Source organism: Lemur catta, chromosome 9, assembly GCF_020740605.2.
Source record: "Lemur catta isolate mLemCat1 chromosome 9, mLemCat1.pri, whole genome shotgun sequence".
NCBI lineage: Eukaryota > Metazoa > Chordata > Mammalia > Primates > Lemuridae > Lemur > Lemur catta.
This window is the reverse complement of record NC_059136.1, coordinates 3,331,169-3,355,261: the sequence shown is the minus strand read 5'-3', so window position 1 is coordinate 3,355,261 and position 24,093 is coordinate 3,331,169. Positions and strand designations below refer to the sequence as shown.

The window sequence follows — 24,093 nt, the reverse complement described above, 5'->3', positions numbered from 1 at the left end:
TATTCAACTGTTTAAAAAGAAATAATAAAAGTGCAAGAATAAAATACTGGTGAATATTTATACAACCTTGGAATCAGACTTGGGAAGACCTGAAAATAAGCATGATAACAAAGGTAGCAATCATGAAGGAAAAGATATATTTGACTAAAAGAGTTTTTTATTTAATGTCTGAACATTTAAAAACATTTTTTTAATTGAGACAGGGTCTCGCTCTGTTGTCTGGGCCAGAGTGTAATGGTGTCACAATAGGTCACTACAACCTCAAACTCCTGGGCTCAGGCAAGCCCCTTGTCTCAGCCTACCTAGTATCTAGGACTACAGGAGTGCGCCTCCCTGCCTGGCTTTTTTTTTTTTTTTTTTTTTTGATAGAGACAGGGTGTTGCTGTGTTGCTCAGGCTGGTCTCGAACTCCTGGCCTCAAATGATCCCCATGCCTCAGCCTCCCAAAGTGCTGGGATTACAGGCGTGAGCCACCACACCCAGTCAAATGTTTGAATATTTTAAAAAAGCCATACAAGCAACTTAATTTTTTTTTTACAATATTTATAAAATAAACCTCTTAGAAAACAATGAAACCGCTGAATACCTTATAAGAAAGACAGCCAGAGGCAATGAATAGGGAAACTAAAAAACATACAGTTAAATAAATATTTTTGCTAGTGAGGATCACATTTTAATAAAAAAAATTATTATTATTATTTTTTTTTAAGCTCCCTGCCCCTACGGTAACACCAGTGTTAAAGTAGAAGCAGGGCACTCTCAGACACTGCTAGTTGGAGTGTGATTCGGGACTATCTTTCTGGAAGGCAGTTTGAGGCAATAGATATTAAAAGTCATAAAAATGTACATACCCTTTTTATTGATAGTTAGGGCAGGATATGTTATGCTCCAGTAACAAACTGACCCTGGAATCTCAGTGTAACACTTAAGGTTTATTCTTTATTCATCCTACATGTCTGTGCAGAGTGTAGGATGAGGAAGGAGAGGAGTCAGTTGCTCCACACAGTCACTCAGGGACCCAGGCTGACAGAGACTCCACCCCTACGACGTCACCATTTGCTGAGAAAAGGGGACACACACTGCACAACTGCACATGGGCACTTCACAGTCTCAGCCTAGAGTTCCATAAGTCACCTCTGCTCACATGTCATTGGCCAGAATTAATGGCTGGATCCTGAATGCCTACAGGGGCTGGAGAGTGAAGTCTCCCGTATGCCCAGGAAGGAAAAGAGCCGCAGATACGAAGGGGCATTCTTTGCAGCCAGCAAGTCCAATTATAGAAAATTATCCTAAGTAAATAGTCTGAAAAGTTCACAAAAAATGTTAGAAGAATTTCATCATGTCCTTGACTACAACAGTAAAAAACAGGAAACAATCTAAGTATCCAAGGTACAACCTACATAAATGTTAAAAGTGATGTAATTACATATTTACTAATATAGAAACATATTCACAATATAGTATTTAAAGGGGAAAAAAAAGTTATAAAACAGTATGTGTATTTCATGGAAAAAGAAATAAAACAAATATAGATGCATAGAAAAATGTCTGAAAGATTTATACTGACATGTTAACAGTGGTTATAATCAGATGGTGTAATAACAAGTGGTTTTTTTCTTTCCATTCATCTGCAGTTTCTTTTTTTAAAAAAAGGTATATATTATTTATATACCAAAAATCATTTTTAAAAGGGGGAAAAAATAACGCAGTACTCTTGGGAGACTCCACTTATCCACCCCGTACTTATTTGATGCAAGAAATGTCTTCTTGGCTGTCACACCATAAGACATTGCTACAAATGATGTAAAGTCAAGACCTATTAAAAGCGTAACAGCAGGGTAAGAACAGTGACACCTCCACACAGCTGCACACTGTCAGCGCTGCCAGTCACCTGCCAAAACACACACCGGCCGCGCCGTCAGAGAGAGCAGGGCGCTGTACAATTCTGCAAACACAGCCCCGCACGCTCTCCTTGTGAATGGATTCCAGAATACAGAACATCACTACCAGAATTATGAAAATAAGTTCTCCTCTTAGGTCTACATGTTTGTTATTGAAATCTCTTCCTCACCGTTGCTCCCACTTCCCCGTGCTACTTCCTGCCCAGCGCACACACGGAGTCCTAAGCTCACCGGAACATTTCATCCCACTAAAAATTCTTACCTAAGTCACCTTCTCGCTTGCCCAGTCGACTAGAAAACCCACATTCTTGAGAGAGGTACATGCAAGAGACATGTAAATCACACATTTCTAGAAAGGATTCCTTCTCCATGCCGGTACCCTCCGCCATCCCCAGAACATACACTATGTCTCTGGGGAAGCCATGTACTCAGATATTAGAGTCCTTTTAAACCATGCACATCATTTAAAAATACATATGGACATTGATGTACAAAGCTTCTAGTTTGCAAGTGCTTCAAATCCAGTGGCATTTCAAGGGAATAAAAGAATCATAACTTCTAGAAGGATGAATGGCACAAGCAACCCACTGCGGGCTGTTAGCGGGGAGAAGCGGCCGGCTCACCCGCACACGGCGGCTCCACCAAGAGCCTACACTGAGTCACTCGCAGCTGCCCTCTTTCCGAGGGTGCACCTGGCCACGTGTGAGGTCCCACCATAAGGTCCCCGGCACACCCTGTGGTTGGTTCTTATGCAAAGCTGTGCTAGTTTCTACAAAGGAGACTTTTCTATAGAGAAAGAGGCCTTTCACAATGGGCACGTCACAATGCTTCTGGGCAGCACACGAACTGTGCTATGTTCCACCCTTTGCTTGATGTTTCACGAAAACAGTCCACACCAGCCAGGGGCCTGCCAGCCACCATGAGGCTGTGTTCACGGAGCCCGCAATCGCGGACAACCGCCCTCTGCGCACAGTCATCCTGGGTGCTGGCCGGGTTCCACCGACCCACTCCAACCACCAGGCGAGCCTTCTCCCTCCCCAGGAAGAGCTCGTCTCCAGGAAGGGGGCGGGCAGCGGACAGGCCACCTCCCAGCCAGGACTCTGTTTGTGTCCGTGCAATTTCAGGGCCTCCCGCTTGTTTTGAACTAATTGCTCTGCCTCCGCTAAAGCCATCAATAAAGAACTCCAGGTGAGTTCGTGTTCCATACAATCGACCTCTCAGAGCACGGTCATTTTAATCAACTCTCTTGGAGAGATCCTTGCAAAACCAGAATTATTCAAAAGTGGAACTTACTGTTTATAAAGAACATCATTCCTAAAGGTGATTCTGATTCATGCCTTTGTAAATTGCTCTTTACTATGGACACATATTAAAATGATATAATTGCAATGTGCTCGTATCAGGATACATAAGAATTTTTTTTCTCTTGGCACCCAAGGGTCACCAAAAGGGGAACAGCCACTTGGCTCAGAAAGACACTGTACCAAGGCCCAGGACATCTGGATGCAGAGCCCACGCTACTGGTCACAGGTGGGTTACCCTGGGTACATCACTTTCTCTGTCTCTGCTTCCTGTCTGCAAAATGCGGGTAACAATCTCTGCCCAGTCCACTCACTCGATTAAGGTCTAAAGCGACTGCCCGCAGCAGAGATGCAACCGAGGGGCTGCACGAGTTCAAGGTCTCACGTGAACACTGGTTCTCTTTCCCTTCACAGCCTGACCACACTGGTGGTCTCCATTCCCCAGGCACTGGGATGACTTCCTCACTGCTCCCAACTTTAAAATGCATCCAGTTGGGTCTTGACTAGAATGAAAAATTATTTTTAAAGATCCTCATGGGTAAAGAGGTTCCAAGTTTTCATTGGCCCGTTTTACACCCCAGGTTTCCCAGATGCAGAAAGCCAGTCTTGGAAACGTCAAAAACTGGGAGACCCCATCTGGAAACTGAAAACACAGTCCTGGCTACACCTCCCAGGCAGCACAACGTGGCCACCACGCTCAGGAGGGAAGGGCTTGTGTCCTGCCCGCACCCAGAGCGGTACTAAGACTGGGCGGGACATCGGAATGCATAAGGGTGTGTCACACCAGCCCAAGTGAACACCAGGATAAATTCAGCGGGGCATTTTCACTGAACTGAGTCCACTGTCCACAGCGCCAGCGGCTGTCAGAGAGGGCCAGTCTCCGACTGACTGCCTCGGTTGTTCCTGGGCATTATTATTATTTTTAAAGAAAGTACATGAAGAAACACTAAGATCTTCAGAGAGAAGCAGGAGGATGGGAAGTTCAGTGCTTTCATCAAGCGGTGCTCTCACTGCCAAACCCAACTTACCTTTCCCTGTGACTCTCAGCTCCGGGGCTGCAAGTTTTAGAGCTGGGTGGGGGGGACGAGGAATCTACGTTCCTCACCTGCTACCTGCAAGATGCTCACCAAACTCTGCGATGGCTGGTGAGCCGGGACAGGGGTCTCGACCTCACAGTAGCCCTCGGTGGCGATGGCTCCTCCTACGTTTCCTAGGCTTCCACTTTCAAGGTTTTCTAAAGTCGCTGATGCTGGAATGCGTCAGTGACTTTAGCAATTATCCTATGATGAACACGTCACCTGAGCACGCTCCAGTCAGTCGAGATGGCTCCTTCTAGATTAATACGTCACCTAACAGAGGTGGAGGTCATCTAAAGACCCAAGCTGAGGGTTTCTGGATCCCAGCATCCCCTGGTCCTGCCCAGTCTGTGGATAGGTGGGCCAAGGCTGGATTGAGAGGAAGCCCCTCTATTCCCTTCTGGGCCACGGGGCCAACTCTCAGCCAGGCCAGCTCTCTTGTCTCCTGGCACAGCCAGTAGGGAGCTGCTACCAACTGTCCTGAGAGCCACGTGGGAGCTCTGGGGAAACGGCAGGTCCAGCAGCGCCCTAGCTCGAATCAGCTAGAGGGCAGACCACGCTTCCCATTTCCTGTCTGCCAAGAGCCCCATGTATTCGACCAAAGCCCCCCACCCCACCTGCGGGGCCTCCCCTAAAGTCCTGGTGCTGCAGGTCACCAGCCTTCCCTTCTATCCCCATCCCAGACAAGACGTCCCAGCTCAGAGAGCCGTCTCAGCACAGGGAAGCAGAGCAGCAGGACTTGGACGCTCACCTTGGGGCCGGGTCACGTCTGTAGACCCCACCCCTCTGCAGGCTGCCAAACCCTAACCACGTCCATGTGCAAAAATGTTTCCAGAGCGAGAAGTTCTCTTAGGTGGTCTCAAAGGGGTAAGGGGGCACCAAAGCCTCCCCCGCCCAAGGCATTTAGAAATGTGCAGGGCCAAGGATCCAAACATCTTGCCGTGCGCGGGCAGTCCCTGCTAATGGGGGATGCCAGCAGCACCCAAATGCCCGTGGCCCCGCTGAGCAGCTGTCAGAGAGGAGGGGTTTATGGCTCCTGTCCCTTCCTTAGCAGGAACTGAGACAGGCAAGAGGCGGAGCCCAGCAGGGTTTCTCTGCTGAGAAGGCCAAGGCTCAAAGCTGTGCTCTCTCCCTCATGGGCCTGTGTGATTTCTCCTCAACTGCGCAAACCCTTAATAGGATCCCACCCTAGATCCCACCAAGCTCTAGGCAGCCCCTAAACCATGGAATCCCCTGGCCACAGGCCTCCTTGCCTGGAGAAGGCGGTTCCAGGGTCACAGAGCCCCGGGAAGAGCATCATGGATGGGGCAGAGCATCACTCAACAGGGGTTTGAGTTCTGTTGTGGGGTTTGATTAACACACTAAATTCTGTTTCTATGTTTAACTGAACAAATATTTATTAAGCACCTACTTCGTGCCAGGCACCGTGCCAGGCCCCTCACTGGGTGCTGTTCTCACAGCACAATCATCTGCTCAGAAATTAAAACCAAGAAAAGGGACGTTGTCGCAACCGTAAGAACCGGCCAGCAGGGCGGATGCGGGCGGCCCGCCGCAGCTTGTTCTCTCTGGCCGAGACGCCACCAACGGGTTGTTTGAAAGCGTCTCGGCGTTACCGAGAGGGGCGTGGTCCCGCTGTGCCCCTGGGACCGTCCCGGGGGACGTTCCAACAGCTGAAGGCCACTCGCTAAAAGGAGCCGCGTGGCCTGGCGTGAAGAACGCTGATATTTGGATTAGAAAATACTTTTTTTCAGTTCTCATGGTTGCAACAGCCCTTAGGAAAGATAGAAACGTCCCTGCCCTGACTGCGTAAGTGGTTTAGGTAGACCTAGTTCTGGATTCCTGAGTCAGAACCTTCCGGGCGTCCAGAGCCTCCCGAGGCCGGGGGCGAAGGAGCCGTGGGCTCCGGACAGGAGGGGCGGCGGCGCGACTGGCCGGGGACGCGCAGGCGCCGCCTGCAGGGCGAAGCGACACGCGGGAGGACGCGCGGCACTCACGGCGCGCTAGTTGTCGGCGCCCAGCTGGGAGAGGCCGCGGCGGAAGTCGTGCAGGTCGTCGATCTTCCCGTCCAGCACCTCCAGGAAGCTCTTCAGCTCCACCTTCAGGTGGCGCTGCCGGTACTTGCTCTCCTCAATGTCCGTCTTCAGAGAACGCACTTTGTCTTCCAGGTTTTGGTTGTCTCTCTCCGCGGCCTGCGAAGACAGAGGGAGGAGGGTCTGGAAGGCAGGGCGGGGGAGTCGTCCACGACACCTGCCGGAGCCGAACCCGGGCCGAAGCTCCCCAGGGACGTGCAAAGCCCCCACACGGAGCCCGCGACCAGCCAGGGAAGCTGAGGGCACTTCGCTGTCCTCCCACGGGCCGAGCGTGCGACCCACACCTGGCCCGAAACCCCGAGACCAACGTGGCACAGAGAACGCGGGGCCCTGCCCGAGGGAGCCCTGGCGAGGGCCCAGCAGAGAAGGTCGGCATCAGACGCCACCTTTCAGTCCCCCTCTCAGAGGGACAGAGCAGACGGGAAGGAGCCCGCCTTCCCGCTTCCACGGAGAAGTGAGGCCTCCTCGGCCCCAGGGGCTGGTCACTAGCCCTCGGTGGGGGAGCCCTGGCCACGGAGTGACTTGGGGACAGCCAGTCAGTGCCCCTCTGATGCTGTTACCATGGAGATGTTCTGTGGAGTTGGGCCCCACACGCCAGCCGAGGCCCGTCTAGGTAACTCAGACACAGCAGACAGGACAACGATGAGGCCTTAAGCGGACCTCCACCCTGCAAGTCTTCGTATCAAATGAGGTTTTGTTCTGTGGGAACAAACTGAGGCTTTTTTGGACACGTGCACAGGAACCAGTTCCAACCCTGGGTTCTGCAACTACGTGGAGTGCTCTTTGGGGGTGTTGAAGGGCCTGAAGGGATGAGACCCTCAGAGGGGAGGACCTGAAAACCTCATTTTAAGGATCGGAAATCTGAGGCCAGGGAGGAAGGCCTGCCCAAGGTCAGCGCCTGGGGGCAGCCAAGGTGGACTCCCACCCTCCCGGCCCCTGCTCCGCACTCCTCTGTGGCTCTGCAGGGACTTCTGTGGGTGGGAAACCATCACCTGCTTTGGTCATACACAGGACAACTTTGTACAAGTGGAAAAACCAAAAGACAAACACCGTTACGTCTGCCCCTGGGACAGGGGTGGCCCTCAGTGTCATCCGGCGTGCAGTCACCGCCGGCTTTTCATGAGTAGAAAATTGTGCTTCTTCCCCATCCCAGGCGCGAAAGTGAGAGGGAGCGGAGAAACGAGTAACACGACAACCGCCTCCCTGTCGGAGCCAGGACGGACGTGCCCTCACCCCCTGCTCACCTCCAGCTTCTCAGAGACATACTCGCACTCTGACATGAGCTGAGGTATGATTTCACTCTGTTTGCGGAGATCTTTCAACTCCTACAGGAGACAGAAATTTGAGAGAGAAGATGACAGCAAGTCACACAAAACACACTCTTTTTTTTTTTTTTTTTTTTTGAGACAGAGTCTCACTCTGTTGCCCGGGCTAGAGTGAGTGCCGTGGCATCAGCCTAGCTCACAGCAACCTCAGACTCCTGGGCTTAAGCGATCCTACTGCCTCAGCCTCCCGGGTAGCTGGGACTATAGGCATGCGCCACCATGCCCGGCTAATTTTTTCTATATATATATTTTAGTTGGCCAGATAATTTCTTTCTATTTGTAGTAGAGACGGGGTCTCGCTCTTGCTCAGGCTGGTCTCGAACTCCTGACCTCGAGCGATCCACCTGCCTCGGCCTCCCAGAGTGCTAGGATTACAGGCATGAGCCACCGTGCCCGGCCACAAAACACACTCTTGAACATCATCGACCTGGCATCCCCTAATGGAAGCGGCTTTTGGAACCTGTCCTGTTTGCACCAAATGACAGTGGCGACAGTGCTGATACTTAAACATCGCGTAATCCCAGGGGCCATGTGATGTGCGTTATCACATGAAATCCGTAAACTGCCATAAAAAGGCAGATATTCTTACAATTCCCATTTTTTAGATGGGGAAACTGAGGCCTAGAGAGGTTCAGTAACTTGCCCGTGGTCTGCAGCGTGTGTGTACTTAACTGTGCTGCCCCACAGAAAACACACAGGGCTCTCGTGCCCTGACTGGACAGCAGGACCCACCTGCTGACAGATCACCCACAGAAGTGACTGAACGTCCTGCCAAACGTAGCTCCCTCTGGGACCTGAGTGACGGGCTGCCGGGGTGACGGCGACGCCTCTGCCCTGCAGTAGCTGCACTTTGGGGCGGCTCCCGGTGCCCTGTGCTGGCATCCAGGCAGCTGCCAGGGCCGGTCACATGCCCCAAGCCACCTGCTGCGTCCTTTGGTGGAGGTCACCTCCCAAGGCCCGGAGGACGCCAGGGGCCGTGCCCAGAGCAGCGTCACTCACCGTCTCCTTTTCTCGGAGTTCTGCCTCCAGCTCCTCGATCCTCCTCTTCAGCTGGGAGTTCTTCTCCTTCTCTCTGTTGATCTCGCCGCACTGCTCTTCCAGCTCGTCGATCTGACGGACAGCACGCGTTAGAGCAGGGCGCTAGTTTACCTCAGTCGCCAAACAGGGCTCAGCACAGCTGCATTCACGCTACGTTCATGTTTCTTTTAAAACAAGCCATACACGGACCCACTCACAGATTTTTCTTTGTGGCTAGGGATAAACTCCCCGCAGCTCCCACGGGGGGCTGTCTGCCCTCGGGTGCGCAGGATGCCGCGCTCGATACCGGCACGGTGGAGTCGGTAGTGACACCCGGCTGCAGGATGCTCAGGGCTTCTGCTTTTTTCTCACGGCACCGGAGTAACCTTAGGTTTGCTTTATGGATCTGTCACCGGCAAGAGCCAGATGGCCCCTGAATTCATCTGCTTCTCCCCAGAATGATTTCTACATCATTTTAATCATGTCCTGAATTATTCTGTTTCATCTTAAGGGTTTAAGCCGGCAGGGGAGACAGCCGAGCTACTCTGTGGGACGCGACTGCCCAACGGGAAGCGATGACATTTCAAACACGGTGAATCAAGATGACCTTCCCCTACTGATGCGTGCAGAAGGGGCCCGGCCTGTGGGCCGCCTCTCAAGGCTGAAAGGCAAATCCCCAGACTGCATCCCTCCCTTCTCCGCACATGTGAGCCCTCAAAAGCGTCACCCATGTGGAGTGAGCATGCCAAGGCCTGACACCCTGGCATTCCCATCTGATGTGGGCACTTCCTGGTGGCCCAAATGTGTGTGCAGAGTGGACAACAGGAGTGGACCCCATGTGTAGAACCAGAGCACTGTGGCCTGCGCCAGCCCTCAGGGTCTGAGCCCCCCCATCGCTGCTGCTGGAGATCCCACCAACGGCCACCTCCAGCCCTGGCAGCCGAGCTCCGTCACATCCGCCAGGGAAGTCGATTCTGCTCCACGGGAGCAGGTTCCCTGTGCTGCTCTCGCACCACTGCCCGCACTGCCTTTGGTCCTGACGCTCAGACCCACTCGAGAAACTCGGCTCTTTGCTTGAACAATGAAAGAAAGGGCCATCGATCCCTCTGGCAGGCAGCTCTGCCAGGCCTGGGACGGGAACGTGCAAAGTCAGCAACTGGCCTGGTGCCCTGACTGTCAGCACTTCCCACATGGAGATGTAAGTGACACGAGGCAGTTTTACGTGCCACCAGCACCAAAGCAAGATGGTGTGACAGGGGCCTGCAGTGGCTCCATCTGAGCTGAGCAGGGCAGGTCATAAACCACGTTGAGGGGGAGTGGACACCAATCTAAGTGGGTCGAGTCCCCTGGAAACCCTCACCTACAGCACAGACTCCTGTGCACTCACAGCTGGGGGACCGACCACCACTCAAAACGTGGTTAGCGCAGAAACCTCAAGGCCTCGATGGGGGAGCCTCTGGCCACCCCAGAACCACCTTGTCAACTCAGCAGAACTACAAAGAGTGTGAGTGACTAATTACAGGGAAGGTTACAGGTGAATTTTGAAAAAAATCAAAATGCTAAGATGCCAAGGTTGGAGAGTAGGGCACACGAGTGGCCAGCACGCACCCACCTACCCCCGTCACGCTTCAAGCGCCAGGTTCCTTTCCTCACTTCCAAACTGACGTGTACAAACGCTGAGTGGCATGGAAGCAGATGCTCCTCGTCTTTCCCGAACCTAGTTTCTCACTTGCCCCAATCTCTCTGCTCCACTTAGGTCACCAAACCCCAGAAGTGCCATGGGGGGCCCCCACAGTAAGAGGCCAACCTACAACTAGAATCGAGGGCGCCCTGTGAGGGGGACAGGGCTGACATCTCCAGTCTGTCTGTCTCCTCCCTAGCAATATGAATTATAAAACTTGGTTCAGGAAAGGTCATGGTATCTATATGCTTATATTCCTACTAAGAAAGGCAGGGAGATGGAGTTCGTTCCACAGGAGGGGCAGCAGGTCTTCCTCTGGCCGTGGGGACGAGGGCAAGTGAGAGGGGAGAGAGAAAGGACCACAGGGGGCCCCGGCCACGCCAGCCGCCCCCTCCTGCTGGCTGCAGCCCCCGCAGCCCGCCCGAGGCCCACCTTGTTGCGGAGCCGGTCGTTCTCGTCGCGGCAGATGGAGAACTGCCTCTTCCACTGCTCCACGCTGGCCGCCGACTCCTGCAGCGCCGTGGTCAGCCGGGCGTTGCTCTCCCGCAGGGTCTGCAGCTCGATCTCCCACTTCTTCACGTTGGCCGCGCTGCAGGGCAGGACGAGTGGTGGTGACTCGGGGGGGGTGGGCACCGTCCATCCTGCGGCTCCTCCACCCACTCTGCCACCCGCCCAGCCCACCCGGGGCCACCCCGCTCCCCCAGGGGATTGGCTGGTGGGCCTGGCTGCACTGACCAAGTGCCAAGAGGGACTGGGCCCTCTCTCTGCTGTGAGCACGTCGCCCTGCCAGCTGTCTTCTTAAAGAATCCCCTTTGAGGAGAACAGAGCTCTTAAAGAATGAAGAGACGGAGCTAAGCACGAAGGCCACAGAGTGTGGCGGAGACGCAACCCCCAGGCCCTGCTGACCTGCTGCCAAGGAACCCTCTCACGCCGGCTCCTTCTCAAGGACAGAGGGTCTGAGTTGCTGGCTTGGCCCAGGGGACCTTTCAGAATCTCAGGAAGGCCCTGGACACCTCAAGGACCCGGGTTTAAACCAAGCACCAAACACGCACCCTGGCTCCAGGGTGGTAACAGCCCCTCTGTGACCTGTGCCTCCTCAGGAGCCTTCAAAGGAATCCATATTTGAGGGCCCAGGCCTTGAGGACAGAGGGGACAGTGACAGGGAATCCACCCGCTGTGGGCAGACGGGGGTTCTAACCTCGCGGTGTGGGAGGAGCCCTGGCCGGCCCCACGTCCCCTCAGGGGTATGAGACCAGGGGTCTGAGGGACACCTCTGCGGTCACCACAAAGGCCTCGTGTTTTACCTTCTATTCTACGTGCTCAGGGAGGAAGAAGTTTAAAACAAACAAACAAACTGGAGTCAGGTTCCCCTAAGTCACTGTTCCCTTCAACCCTCCTGTAATTTCCTTGCCTTGGAGCCCCAACATCTGTGGCACCGACTGTGACCTGAGGTGACAGGGCAGAGCTGCCCACGGCAGCCCACCAGGAGGTCCAAGCCCCACAGAGGAGAGTCCTCTTCCTAAAGGCTTAAAAAATTTTTTTTTTTAAGTAAACACAGTTGTATCTGAATCACCTGCTATCTTTCATCCCACAGCCTCGAGGACCCAGGAATGCAAGTGGGAAATACTTAGCTTCAGTTTCAAACACCACCGACTGAAAAAATAGTAAAATGTTATTATCTGATGAGTTTTAGAGTCGATGACTGAGAATTGAAGCTAATTTAGGGAAACGGCTTCATGCCCATTCCTGTAACTCACTGTTCAGTGAACTCAGCTTTGAAAACATTTATTTTTAGGGGTGAAACGTTTTCATCCAGGCAGCCCATTGTGACTTAAACAACCAAAAAATAGCTCTCACAATTGCCTGATGAGTAAGAAAACAGATTGGTCACAGTTGTGTCCTTTGAAGTACCTGAAAAAGACCCACTGTCCAAAGGCAGGTGGTCACATCTAAGGGTCACACATGCTTTCCCAAACCCCCGTATCAGGTCACTGGAATTGAGCTCCGAGCGCTGGCCAGGCCAGCCGAGCTGCAGAGGTGGGTGCCGGCTCTGCACGGGACTGGCTGCCTCTGGAAGGTTCCTGAAGAGACTGCAGCTGCAGCCTTGAGAGGAAAGCAGGCAGTGAAGGTGATGGAAAGATTCACCAGCCAGGTGACCTTGGGCAAGGAGCCACTTTGTCACTTGGAACTCAGTTTCCAGAACCGTGAAAAATAAAGGTTTGCTGTCTGAGCCCCCCAGTCCGTGGGATTTTGTCGTAGGAGTCAGAGCTGACTAAGCTTCTAATATGGTCCAGTTCTTAAACGGGCAGCTCTGGGGTGGGGGGCAGCTTCTCAGCGCAGGGGGACCGGGGAGGGCGGGCAGACCCCGGCCAGTGAGCACAAAGCTCCAAGCGCATGAGCCCAGCCACACTGTGACACACAGCACAGCCTGCGGGAAGTGAACCACGTTCTCAAGATACAAAAACAAGCATGGCTCATACAGTCATTAAAAATTAATATCTTATTGACATCATTATAGGGATTGTGTTATATTTATAGGTCAACTTAGGGGAAACATACTTTTTAAGATACCAGGGCTTTCAACCACTTTAAATAGAATATACAGAATATATCTTTTTAATTTTTTAAGAGACAGGATCTTGCACTGTCCACCCAGGCAGGAGTGCAGTGGTGTGCTGACAGCTTACTGTAACCTTGAACTCCTGGCCTTAAGTGATCCTCCCACCTCAGCCTCCTAAGTAGCTGGGACTACAGGTGTGTACCACCACACCTGGTGCTTTTTTTTGTTGTAGATATGGGGTCTTGCCTGTGTTGCCCAGCCAGTCTTGAGCTCCTGGCCTCAAGCGATGCTCACACCTTGGCCTCCCAAAGTGTTGGGATTACAGGCATAAGCCACCGTGCCCAGCCAAATAATATATCTATTTGTTAAATGATTTATTTATCATCCTGAAAATCATTTTAAAGTTTGCTTCACGTAGATCTTGTAACATTTAAGTTTATCCCTATGTATTTTATGGTTCTAGTTCATATTGTAGAAAAAATCTCTTTTTCAAATATATATTCTATGTGATTTTTTGTACATAGGAAAGCCATTGATTTTTTGTGTGATTTCATATTTTTAGTAGTTTCTTAGGTTTTTATATGCTTTTCTTAGATGCCCAAGACTCAGGCTTATATGTGAATAAATGAGAAATTTGGCCCCTGGAAAACAAAACAAAGCTTAAGCACAGGGACACACCACACTGTCTCACACTCACACACACACAATGGCACCTCTCACACTGACACGCTTGCACACACGAGCTGATGCTGACGGGGTCGGCCAGACAGAAGGGCCAGGAAGCCGGCCGGTCTTCCTTTTGCCAGGAGACAAGACTGGGTGCCCTGAGCAGGACCTGGTCTTCTCTTCCAATTTCCCGAAACCCTGCCCAACAAGAGGGGCTTCCAGGGAAGTGCCGAGCACAGAGAAAACGGGATCTGGATTCTAAACAGCCCTTACCTCTGCGTCAACGCAATCTTCAGCTTGTCATTCTCAGACTTGAGGTGTGTGTCGGCTGGACCCGCATGAGAGGCCTTTTCATCGTCCGTCCCATTGACGCTGGATGCCTGAGTGGAAGAGGGGGTTTCGCACGCAGATTCTGGTCAAGGCCAATCATCCACACACAGTACTGCACGGCCTCACGGCAGCAGCAGATCAGGCATAACGGGAAACTGTCATGAGTGGGGCTGAGCCAACTCCCCCAACCGGAACACAGCGGAGACTAACACTAAGAAAGGCTGACAACGAGGACCAAGCACAAAGGAAAAGGCCTGAGGACCACATGAGCCATCACATTCCGGGCTACGCTCAGAGCCTCTTTGCTCAAACTTACAGATAAACCTGCCAAACTTGGATACCTGGTCTCCTTAAATACCACAGGAGGGAAGTCACAGAGGAGGAGGGACTGTCGTAAACAAGGAACCAGAAACAGTGAATCAGGATAGAGAAAAGTACACATTAGAAGCTGCGACACCAGAGATCTTGGGGCTCCGGAGAGTTAAATCAACACATTCATTAACAAAACAAGAACCAGACCTGGATGTTGCCGCTGCCTCACTATTTAGCACTGTTATGAATGTTCTGATGTGTTTTCTGTAATAAATCATACCACATGGAGGGGAAATCTCATCTAGTGCTAGATAAGATCCTAGATCTTATTTAACCTCCAATAAGCACAAGGCAAAGGAGGAGACCAGAAGAGAATGATGTATAAGTCTGACTAAATTTATGCATTGCAAAAAAAATGCCATAAACAAAATTAAAATATAAACAAAAACTTGGAGGAAAATATACACAGCACATATGAGAAGCAAAATGTTAATACCTTTCCTATATTGAAAAACTATTAGTCCTCATCCTTTAGAGCTACACACACTGAATATTTATGGATGAAACAAGAAGATATCTGGATTTTGCTTTATAATATGGGGAAGGGGAGAAGGGGAGTAGGGAGGAAAAATTGGTCATAAACTCCTAATTGCTAAAGCTCACCTATAGGTAACATTGTACACAAGTCCGCCCAGCTTTGGAAATGTTCAAAATTTTTCATTTTAAAAAACAAAGCTCTTGGAAATCAATATAAAAAAGATGAACACCTTAACTTAAAAAAAAAAAAAAGGAAAGGCTAGGAATTGATATTTACAAAAGAACAAAAGCATACAGTCAATAAACATGAAAAATATTTAATCTCACTAGTATAGAATACAAAATGAAAAAAGCCAATAAGATATATTTTTCATCTGTCAAATCAACAAAGCTTTGCTGATGAGGGTGTGGGAGGAAAAAGCCTTATTCACTGCTGGTGGGAGTTAGAATTGTGCATTTCTGTGGGCTAGGTTTGCGGCAGGCATCGAAAGCTTTACAAACGCCCATATCTTTAACCCAGAACTTCCATCCCAAGAATTTATCCTGCAGATACCATCAAACACACAAAGAGGTGCGAGAAACTTCAGTGTTCTTTATATTAATGAACAATTAGAAACACAGATGTCCCAAATTATAGAAGGTTAATGGAATAAGTTTTGATACAAACACACAGTGGAATACTGTTTAGCCATTTAAAACAGTTTTGAAAAGGAATGACTGACATAAAAGTTTTAAAAAGGGTAATATAAAAATATACTAGAGAACTGTATTAGAAAGATACACACAAAAATACCAACAAAATATATCTTCCAGAGGTGACAGTGCAGGTGATTTTTATTCCTTTCTTTATAGCATGGTATATTTTTATTTCTACAATGAACATGTATTGCTTTTATAGTCACAAAACCCCCACATTAAATGTTTTTTAAATTAGGTTGTTTAAATCCTCAACTATTTGGAAACCTTGGTCAGAGTGTTCATACTCTAAGAGATTAAGGAAACCAAGCAATTGTGTGGTTTCTAACGAAAGAGTAATGTGTAACAATATCTGTTATCTGGGGAAATATCAGGAGAGGTAAATAAAAACTAAAGTTTGGAGGCAAAAAAATTTCTGCATTATTAATACATATACATAAAATAACATCTTATTAAGTATACTTGATTTTTTTAAGGTCTAATATACTTTTGGGGGACAAATATTAAAATGAAACCTTATTTAGAGAAATTCATATACTGACATTTAAAGGTATTACTGTAATAAGTGGTATTGAGAAAAAGACAGGATATTAGAGACTTTCTAGACCATGGATCATTTCAGGTGCCCAATGATACAGACTTTCAGAGATTACTCAAGTTAATTAGTACACAAAATTAACAGTATCAGTCTTAGATTATATTAAAGATGATTTAGAAAGACTCAGGGAAGTTCCCGTCTACCTGAAGCCCAATATACATTCGCTTCCATAAATCCATATGGGGAGTTTGTCATATGATGAGCCCAGGACAAGGTGTTGGGATATAGCTCAAGACAGACATAGGCTCTGCCTCTGTGAAGCATCTCCAGCCACCAAATCTCCTGTCCACGGCGGCTGACAAGCCAGGGCCCCTTGCGGCATCCGCTCTCTGAGCACTGATGTATCAAGCGTGCTCCTCCCTGCGGTTCAGCGATGCTGAAGTTTTCCCTGCCCTGCCTTCTTTGTGGCTCCCCTCCTCCCAGGGCTCGAGCTTTTGCCCTCCTCTCTCCACTGCTTCTTCGTGCACCCAAGTCTCCAGCTACGGCTTCCATGAGGTGATGGTCAAGTCCAGAGCATGGATCTTGACCGTTCAAGATGCCCAGGCCTTCCGATTCTCTTCCTGTGTGCTGTCCCCGTTTGCCCCCGGCCCAGCCACTCTCCACCCCACAGCCTCCTCGATGACCTTCCTGCCCTGTCACTCCCCGACTGCCTTACCACCTGCACGCACCCTCAGGTCCAATCCAGATCAACACTCAAAAAACACTCCCAGTGTCTACCAACCACCCAATTATAAACCATTAAACCGACAGCTAATAAATAACAAACATCTCCATGCTTCCCCTGCCGCAGCCCCGCCAGGTGGGGCCCTGGCTGTCTTATTCCTGACCCAGAGTCACTCCCGAAGTCTCCCCTTCCTTGTCTCTCTACATATGACCTTGTCACTAGGTCGAGCCTTCCCCTACCATCGCATACACTAATCTAGGCATCAGGAACACAGGTGTTTTTATTTCAGGTTAAAATAGGTCCTTTTCAGTCAATCATCACACTTTTAAGTAAACAGACTGCTCAATTCCTGACGAAGCCAGATCTTCTCTGGCTAAAACACAGCTGCTGGAATATCATCTCCTACCTGACTTTTGTTAAAACTGGAAGGACACAAGGGCTCTCTGGCATGAGTTTTCCCTCTCACGGGCACGAGTACCTGCATCTGCCAAACAGCATCCTATGTGTAGGCCTCACCTCCCGCCAGAGCAGGGAAACGGGATGCCTTGCTCCTGGCGTTTAAACAGAGTGACCAAAAGACGTCCCTCAGGGGCCCACCAGACATGTATCAACTCGAATCGCATCAACTGTTTTCTGCCAAAAATACAGTACCACATCCTGAAAAATTCAACAGTCTCATAAAATGTCTCGTCCATTTCACTGTGATCAGGCTCATAGTTGAAAATTTGAAATTGCCCCGCTGCCAAAGTTCCCTATTTCTCACCCAAAGTGACAAGAAACAAAGAGCCCCAATCGCTGATCCCACTTGGGCATATTTTGTGGGCGCATTTTTCTTACTTGGGAATGATTACTCGAGGTCTCGATTTTCTCCTGGGACTTGTCTCTGGCTAGTTTGGCAGCTTCTTTCACCTCCTGGAACTTCTCTGCAAACTGAACAGGAAGAATTAAGGTTTTTATTAACTTTATTCATGGCTGACATTCAGAACCCACCTCCATTATTCTCCACCCACTTAAACCAATAAAATCCGTATAAATCCAGAAGAATTTTATTTGAGATTAAAAAGAAATGAACATCGGGAGGCTGAGGCAGTAGGATCGCTTAAGCCCAGGAGTTTGAGGTTGCTGTGAGCTAGGCTGACGCCATGGCACTCACTCCAGCCCAGGCAACAAAGCAAGACTCTGTCTCAAAAAAAAAAAAAAAAAAAAAAGAAAGAAAGAAATGAACATAAAGAATGCTTTTTCCAGTAAACACTATTAGCCAAGGTCAAACCTGAACCAATTTATAAGCTACTAAAGCTAGTTTGATGACACAGTATTAAACCCCAAAGCCTCCGATGAACGGTTACTAATGCAAAAGCAACAAATGAAATTTAGCTATACTACAAGGAGGAATCCATGAAAAGCTTCAAAATCTATGCTGAAAAGATCCAAAAACTCCTATAAGTCAATGTCATGAAAAATACTCAAAAAGTTGGTGGGGGGGGAGGAATTGCTCTAGATTTTAAAAGCTTAAGACATAAAAAAGTAAAATGCAGCATGTAACTTATGATTGGATCCTACTCTGAACAGACCAACTATAAGAGACTTCTGGGGACGAACGGGAGAATTGGAGCATGGACTGGATATCAGATGCTATCCAGGAGTTATTATTTTGTACGAAGTGCTAATGATGTCATAGTTATGTTGGAAAATGTTTTTTTTTTAGAGATGAATACTAATGTTTAGGGTAAAATGTGTCTTCGTGTCTGATTTAAAGTAGTTCAACAAAAAAAATGAAGAAATGTGGCAAAATGTTGATAACTGTTAAATCTCGGTGACGTGTACATGAGTGTTCATTATCCTATACCATCTACTATTTTTTTAATGTTTTAATACTTCTGTAATAAAAATTCTTAAAATCCCAGGGCAACCACATCAATCACTAGCTTATAGTCACGGACAAGGTAAACGATTTTCATTAGCAAATTTGTTGTTTGAACAGAGACCAGCCTGTGATAGATAATGCTGGTATGTATTAAAAAGCAAGAGAGAGCTAAATGTGGTTGCTATAAAACAAAACAAAACAAAAAAGCTAGCGAGTTGCGAGGCTACTGACCAGTCTGTGGGTTCTGCTGGGAACTCATTTATTTCTGAGCGAGCTATCCTCTGACGACAGTGGTCGGCTTCGGGAAGCCTTGCCACATAACAGACACTGCTGAACCCACCACGCTGGTCCAAGCAGAAAAGGTTAGCCTTTCTGCTCCGGCCTGCCTAGCTCGGCAGGTCCTGCAAATAAAGGCACAGCCAGAGGGCTTCACATTTAACCTTTCCAAGACTGTCAGAGGACAATCACACTACCTGTTGCCTACAATATGTGAGGTCCAGCAGGGATGGACAAAGTCACCCCCCTCCTCTTTGGGGACCCCACCCCTTAAGTAAAAAACATGGCACTGTGAACTCCCTGACGGCAGAGTCCACGCCTTTCCTCTTGGCGCCCTTCTCCCACACCTGGCAGAAGCAGGTACAGAGCAAGTAAGTTTGTTCAGTGAATGAACAACTCTGGGTTCCAGGCTTGCACACCCCTGTGCTAGAAAGAAAGAAAAAAATTATGTCAAAGACTTGGTTCCTGTCCTCAGAGGAACTTTTGAGTCTGTGGAAGATTTTATTTATATTCAAACAAGTGAGAATCAAAAAGAAAATTTCAGACAGTAAGCTTAAAACGTAATGAGGTAGGATAAGCCCTACTGGATATATTTTAAATAATCATTTAACAAAACGTGGTATTAGTAGATGTATGACGGAACAGAATGGGTGAGAAATGAGTCTTAGCATTATATAAAAATTACCTTATGATAAAGGAGGAATGAAAAATTAATAGGGAAGATTATTCAACATATGATTGAGATAACTTTAGTAAACTGGGGGGAGGAATGAATTTAAATCCTTAACCACAAACCTGTAGCATGATAAATTATTGATGAGTTAAAGGGTTAAGATTAAAAAAAAAAATCAAACCTTAAAAAGTCTGGATGCTCCTAGACTAATACTTAAAGAAAAAAATTTGGATGCAAACGGAATTGAACATGTATCAAACCTCTGCTTGAGAGGTGGGAGGGTAATTTTCTAAACTTGGAAGAAATAAAAGAAAATCACAGAAGTGACAGACTTGACTACATAACAATTTAAAGCTTCTGAATAGAAAAGGAAAAAAACTCAACCAGCAAGGAAACAACAGCCTGGGGACAATATCCAGAGCGAGGCTAGCGCAACTGGAAAAGGGTTATTTTCTTTAATACAGAAAGAGTTTATATAAACCGAAAATAAAAATATGAAAATCTCAATAGATAAATGGCAAAATTCATGAATAAAAAATACAATAGCTAAAAACAACTTACAGAACAGATCGTTCTGCCTTGCTAGAAATGCAAATCAAACTAATGAGGTGCTATTGTTTGTCCGCTAAATTAGCAAACACTAAAGGCAATTACAATAGCAGGTGCTGGCTGAGATATCCCTAGTTACATATCGGCACAGCCCCGCTGAGAAGCAGTGTGGAAATCTGCACTGTGAGTGGAAAGAAATGTTCGTATCCACTGACCCAGTGATAGCACTTCTGGGAAACTATTCTGTGAAAATAATTGAGAATACAGAGACAAAGAAAAAAAAGGCCTTCACTATGAAGATGCTCATTCCAGCATTGCCTACAATGAGGAAACTATGGAAGCATCCAGAGCGCCCCGGGAGAAGGACACGCAGGCCGCTGCCTCTCTAGTCTCCAGCTGTGGGAAGAAAACCACCAGTGCCATGAGCTGCCAAATGACTGGCCTTTGGCGAGGAATCCCCTCCCTCCAAGTCCTAGGTTTTCTAGAATTTCCCTTTTTACAAAAACATAGCACGTATGCTTATAAATTTGGAAAATACAGTTTAGAAAAAAAGACTTTTTTAAACCTACAGTCCCCATCACCCAGAGATCAGCATCAAGCACACAAACCTCTGACATTTTTCTACCTCTATGTATGCATCCATTTACATACGCCTTCAAGAAAAGGAATAGTGTATACCTCACTTTATAGCCTCTTTTGAAATTAACAATATGACATGAATACTTTCACATTATATGATCTTCTATTATATTATCTTTCTTAATTGCTATACCACGTTACCCTGAAGACATACTGGAGTTTAATTAACCAATTTCCTACTGCTGGACATTTAGATTGTTTCTTTCTCTTTTTTTCTTTTCTTCTTTTTTTTGTGCTGTTATAAATGATGCCATAGGAAAATCTTTGTAGCAAAATCTTTGTCCTCAGTTACAATTTATTTCCTTAGACTAGATTCCTATAAATGAAACCCACGAATCCAAGGATATTCAAACCACAAAGGCTGCTGAAATACATTGCCAAATTCTCACATCTTTATTTATTAAGGCCATTTTCTGTAGTTTTTAAAGTTGTGATAATAATTTTAATAAAAATCACCATTATTACCCTGACAGAAAATGAAAGACCACTGTTGCTTGATTTTATTTGTGGCTTTTATTTGGTCTTGGCCACTGAGGATCTGCAGCAGACTCTACTGTTTGCTTATTCAAAATCTGTTTTTCTTTTTCCTTAATTTAACAGAAACTCAAATTTACCTGGGACAGGAAATTTCTTAGTTGCAGGAGAATGAGAGCTAGTTTAAGCTAATCATGACAACTCATTTCCCTGTTTTGTTTTGTTATTTTTTTGGCAGCGGGTGACAGTGGTGGGGACAGCCAAGGGACTAGGGCTGATAATAGGACCAACTGCCAGGGCAGTTTCCAAAGAAGGTGCTGTGGTTCCATCCTCCTCCCTCCTCCCTTCTGCCCAGAATGCAGATGTGATGGATAGAGCTTGAGAAACCATCTCATCATCATGAGAGAAAGGCCAATAAAAGAAAAGAAAAACAAAATCACACAGAACCCTCAGAACCAACGTCACGGAGCCACTGTACCAATGCCAGAGGCCACCTGCCCCAGGACTTCTGTTCTGTAAGAGAAGAGCCTCACTTGTCTAAGCCCTGTGATTAGGTTCTCTGCCACCTGCAGCCCAAAGCATCCTAACTAAAACCTATCAAAACAACGATTAATGGCCCCCCATTTTAAAAAACTGGCCCTTAAATCAGGAGACAGAAAAGTAGGTGATAGAACAAAGTTCTTACAACTACAGAGTTAATGAAGCAAACATAAGGGGACAACTTTGAATTACAGATGAAATCACTGAAATGGGTCAAAAGCAAATACGGAGGAAATTTGGATTTTGAGACAAGAAGGTCTGTCATTTTTCCTCTTTTGCCAGCAAAGTAATAAAAATTCTCTTTCCTTTACCCCCTGCAAAAAGCAAATGCCAGGTGTGTATCAGGGTGTAGACAGATCCACCACAGAGCACTAGCAACACCACCCTGGATCATTCCCTCTTAATGGCAGAAAGCATTTCCTCCATCTGCAACGAGTAAGACGGAACCAAACTTAGAACAGTGACGACTCAGGTCAGATGCCAGAAAGAATCTAAACTTTAACATTTCGTTCTTATATTTGGTTCTCCCTCCTGTCCCTTTTCATAAGCTCTCCCTTTTATCAGAACACGCAAGTCCCTTTTCAACACTCTGCAGCAGGCTGAGGTAGGATGTCCTCTCCAATGGGTGGACAGACGAGTCCCAGTTTAATTCTGGGAATACACACAGCTTCTATTATTTTTGGAAAGCTTATCTAAAGAGCAGAAAGCTGCCCTGTAATACCTTCTGGACTGTGGTTGTGCAACAGTCCTTCTAATGGCAGTAGTTAAGACCAAGGTATCTATTTTCCTTCTGGGAGGTGGAGAGAAGGATGGGTAAAGGGCTCTTAAATGAAAATGTCCACACTGGTGTTCCTTTCTCTAGGCTAGTTATAGTGTTGGGTTATCAATTCCCCTACAGGCCTGGGGGCAGCAGGTCGGGGAAGGCAGCAACACTCAGCCTCCGCTGTCCCCTCAGCACACTCCTTGGGAACCCTTTGGGCAAGTTCCTCCACGCTGGCTAAATTGCCACTTGTCAAGACTGACAACCTCACTTCAAGATAATTTATCCAAGTGTGGTTAAGCGTTCCCTTCAAAGAGAAGAGGAAAAGTTGATTTGAAACATTTTGGACAAAGGAGACATCTGAAGGCTTATTTGAGAAGTCTTGGTGACAGTGGCAGGTCACAGTCACGCAGCTGGGACTCTGGTGCCGGGCGACTCAGGAACGTGGGACACTCCTCCTTAATGATAGGACGTTTTCTTCTGTCTGGGAAAAATCAGAAGTGGCCATCCTTGGAAGCAGGCAGAGCTCAAGGTCTCTTCAGGCCCCAGAGACACAAAGAATTGAACCTGAACAACATGTTCTGGTTTTTGTTTGGAGTTCTCCCTTTCGATTTTTTTCGTAGAAACTTCCCCCCTTTATCCTTCCTAGCTACTTGGGTTCCTCCGAAGATTGAAGAAATTGTTCCAGGCAGCTGTGAGTGATTGTCTCAAACCATCCTGGGCTTCAGGGAAGAACTCCCAGCCCTGGCAGGGTCAGGAGTGTGTGACCAAAAAGGGCCTGGTGGGACTGTCTCTGTTCGTCTGGACATGAGGCAGGTGCGGGAAGGGGCCCCTCAGCAGGCGAGGGGGCTCTGCAGGAGGGAATGCCACACACCCCCAGTGCCCACCTCAGACGGAGGCTCCAGCTAGTCATTAGTTCAACAAGCCGCCGTCACACCTGCTCCTCAGCACCCTTGTCCGTCGCCACCCAAGTCTTTCCTCCCTCATCGTTCACCCAGTTCTGCTGATTTAGCTCCTCAATATTTTTTTAAATCTCTCCAACTCTTACTCGACCCTCCATCAGCTCTACCCTGGACTAAAACAATCTAATCTGACTTGCTGCCAGGAAAAAAAATCTACCTAAAATGCAAATCTGATCATTTTCCTTCTAGGCTGAAAACCCCGCTCAGGCCAAAGGATCAAGTCCAGAAGCACCGGCGTGGCCTCTGGGGGTTGCCTGCAGCAGCCCTGCCCACGCCGCAAGGCCTGGACGCTCCGTCAAGAGCGAACCGTCCACGGCTTCCTCACGCCCCACACGGAGCCACAACTGCTCGGCTGCTCCTGCTGTCTGTCGGGCGGACAATGGGAGAGAGAGAGCCTCGCCGTGGGCAAGCCCTGGAACATGGCCCCGGGCCCCATGCACAGGAGAGGCAGCCTGGACGTGGGACCCACACAGAACCCCAGGGAAACGGCTGAGGGCCTAGCTGCATGGGGAGGGACCAAGAAGAAACAAAATGACAAAGATTTGGGAAACGGCAACGTTAATGGGTCCTCATGGAACCAGGGCCTGAAAATATTCATGTTCC

General features: G+C 48.1%; 1 protein-coding gene across 2 annotated transcripts in view; it reads right to left on the bottom strand.

Annotated features, from left to right (window-relative positions):
• Nucleotides 1–835: 835 nt before the first annotated feature.
• HOMER2 (homer scaffold protein 2) overlaps nt 836–24,093 on the bottom strand; it is a 112,742-nt gene continuing 89,484 nt past the window's right edge. For both annotated transcript variants that reach the window (XM_045561586.1, XM_045561587.1), the window contains 6 exons: nt 17,591–17,683; nt 13,890–13,996; nt 10,823–10,979; nt 8,692–8,802; nt 7,612–7,692; nt 836–6,466 (listed from right to left, as the gene is read on the bottom strand). In XM_045561586.1, coding sequence (XP_045417542.1) covers nt 6,278–6,466; nt 7,612–7,692; nt 8,692–8,802; nt 10,823–10,979; nt 13,890–13,996; nt 17,591–17,683 — 738 coding nt within the window. In that variant the 3' untranslated portion in view covers nt 836–6,277. The remainder of the gene's footprint in view (nt 6,467–7,611; nt 7,693–8,691; nt 8,803–10,822; nt 10,980–13,889; nt 13,997–17,590; nt 17,684–24,093) is intronic.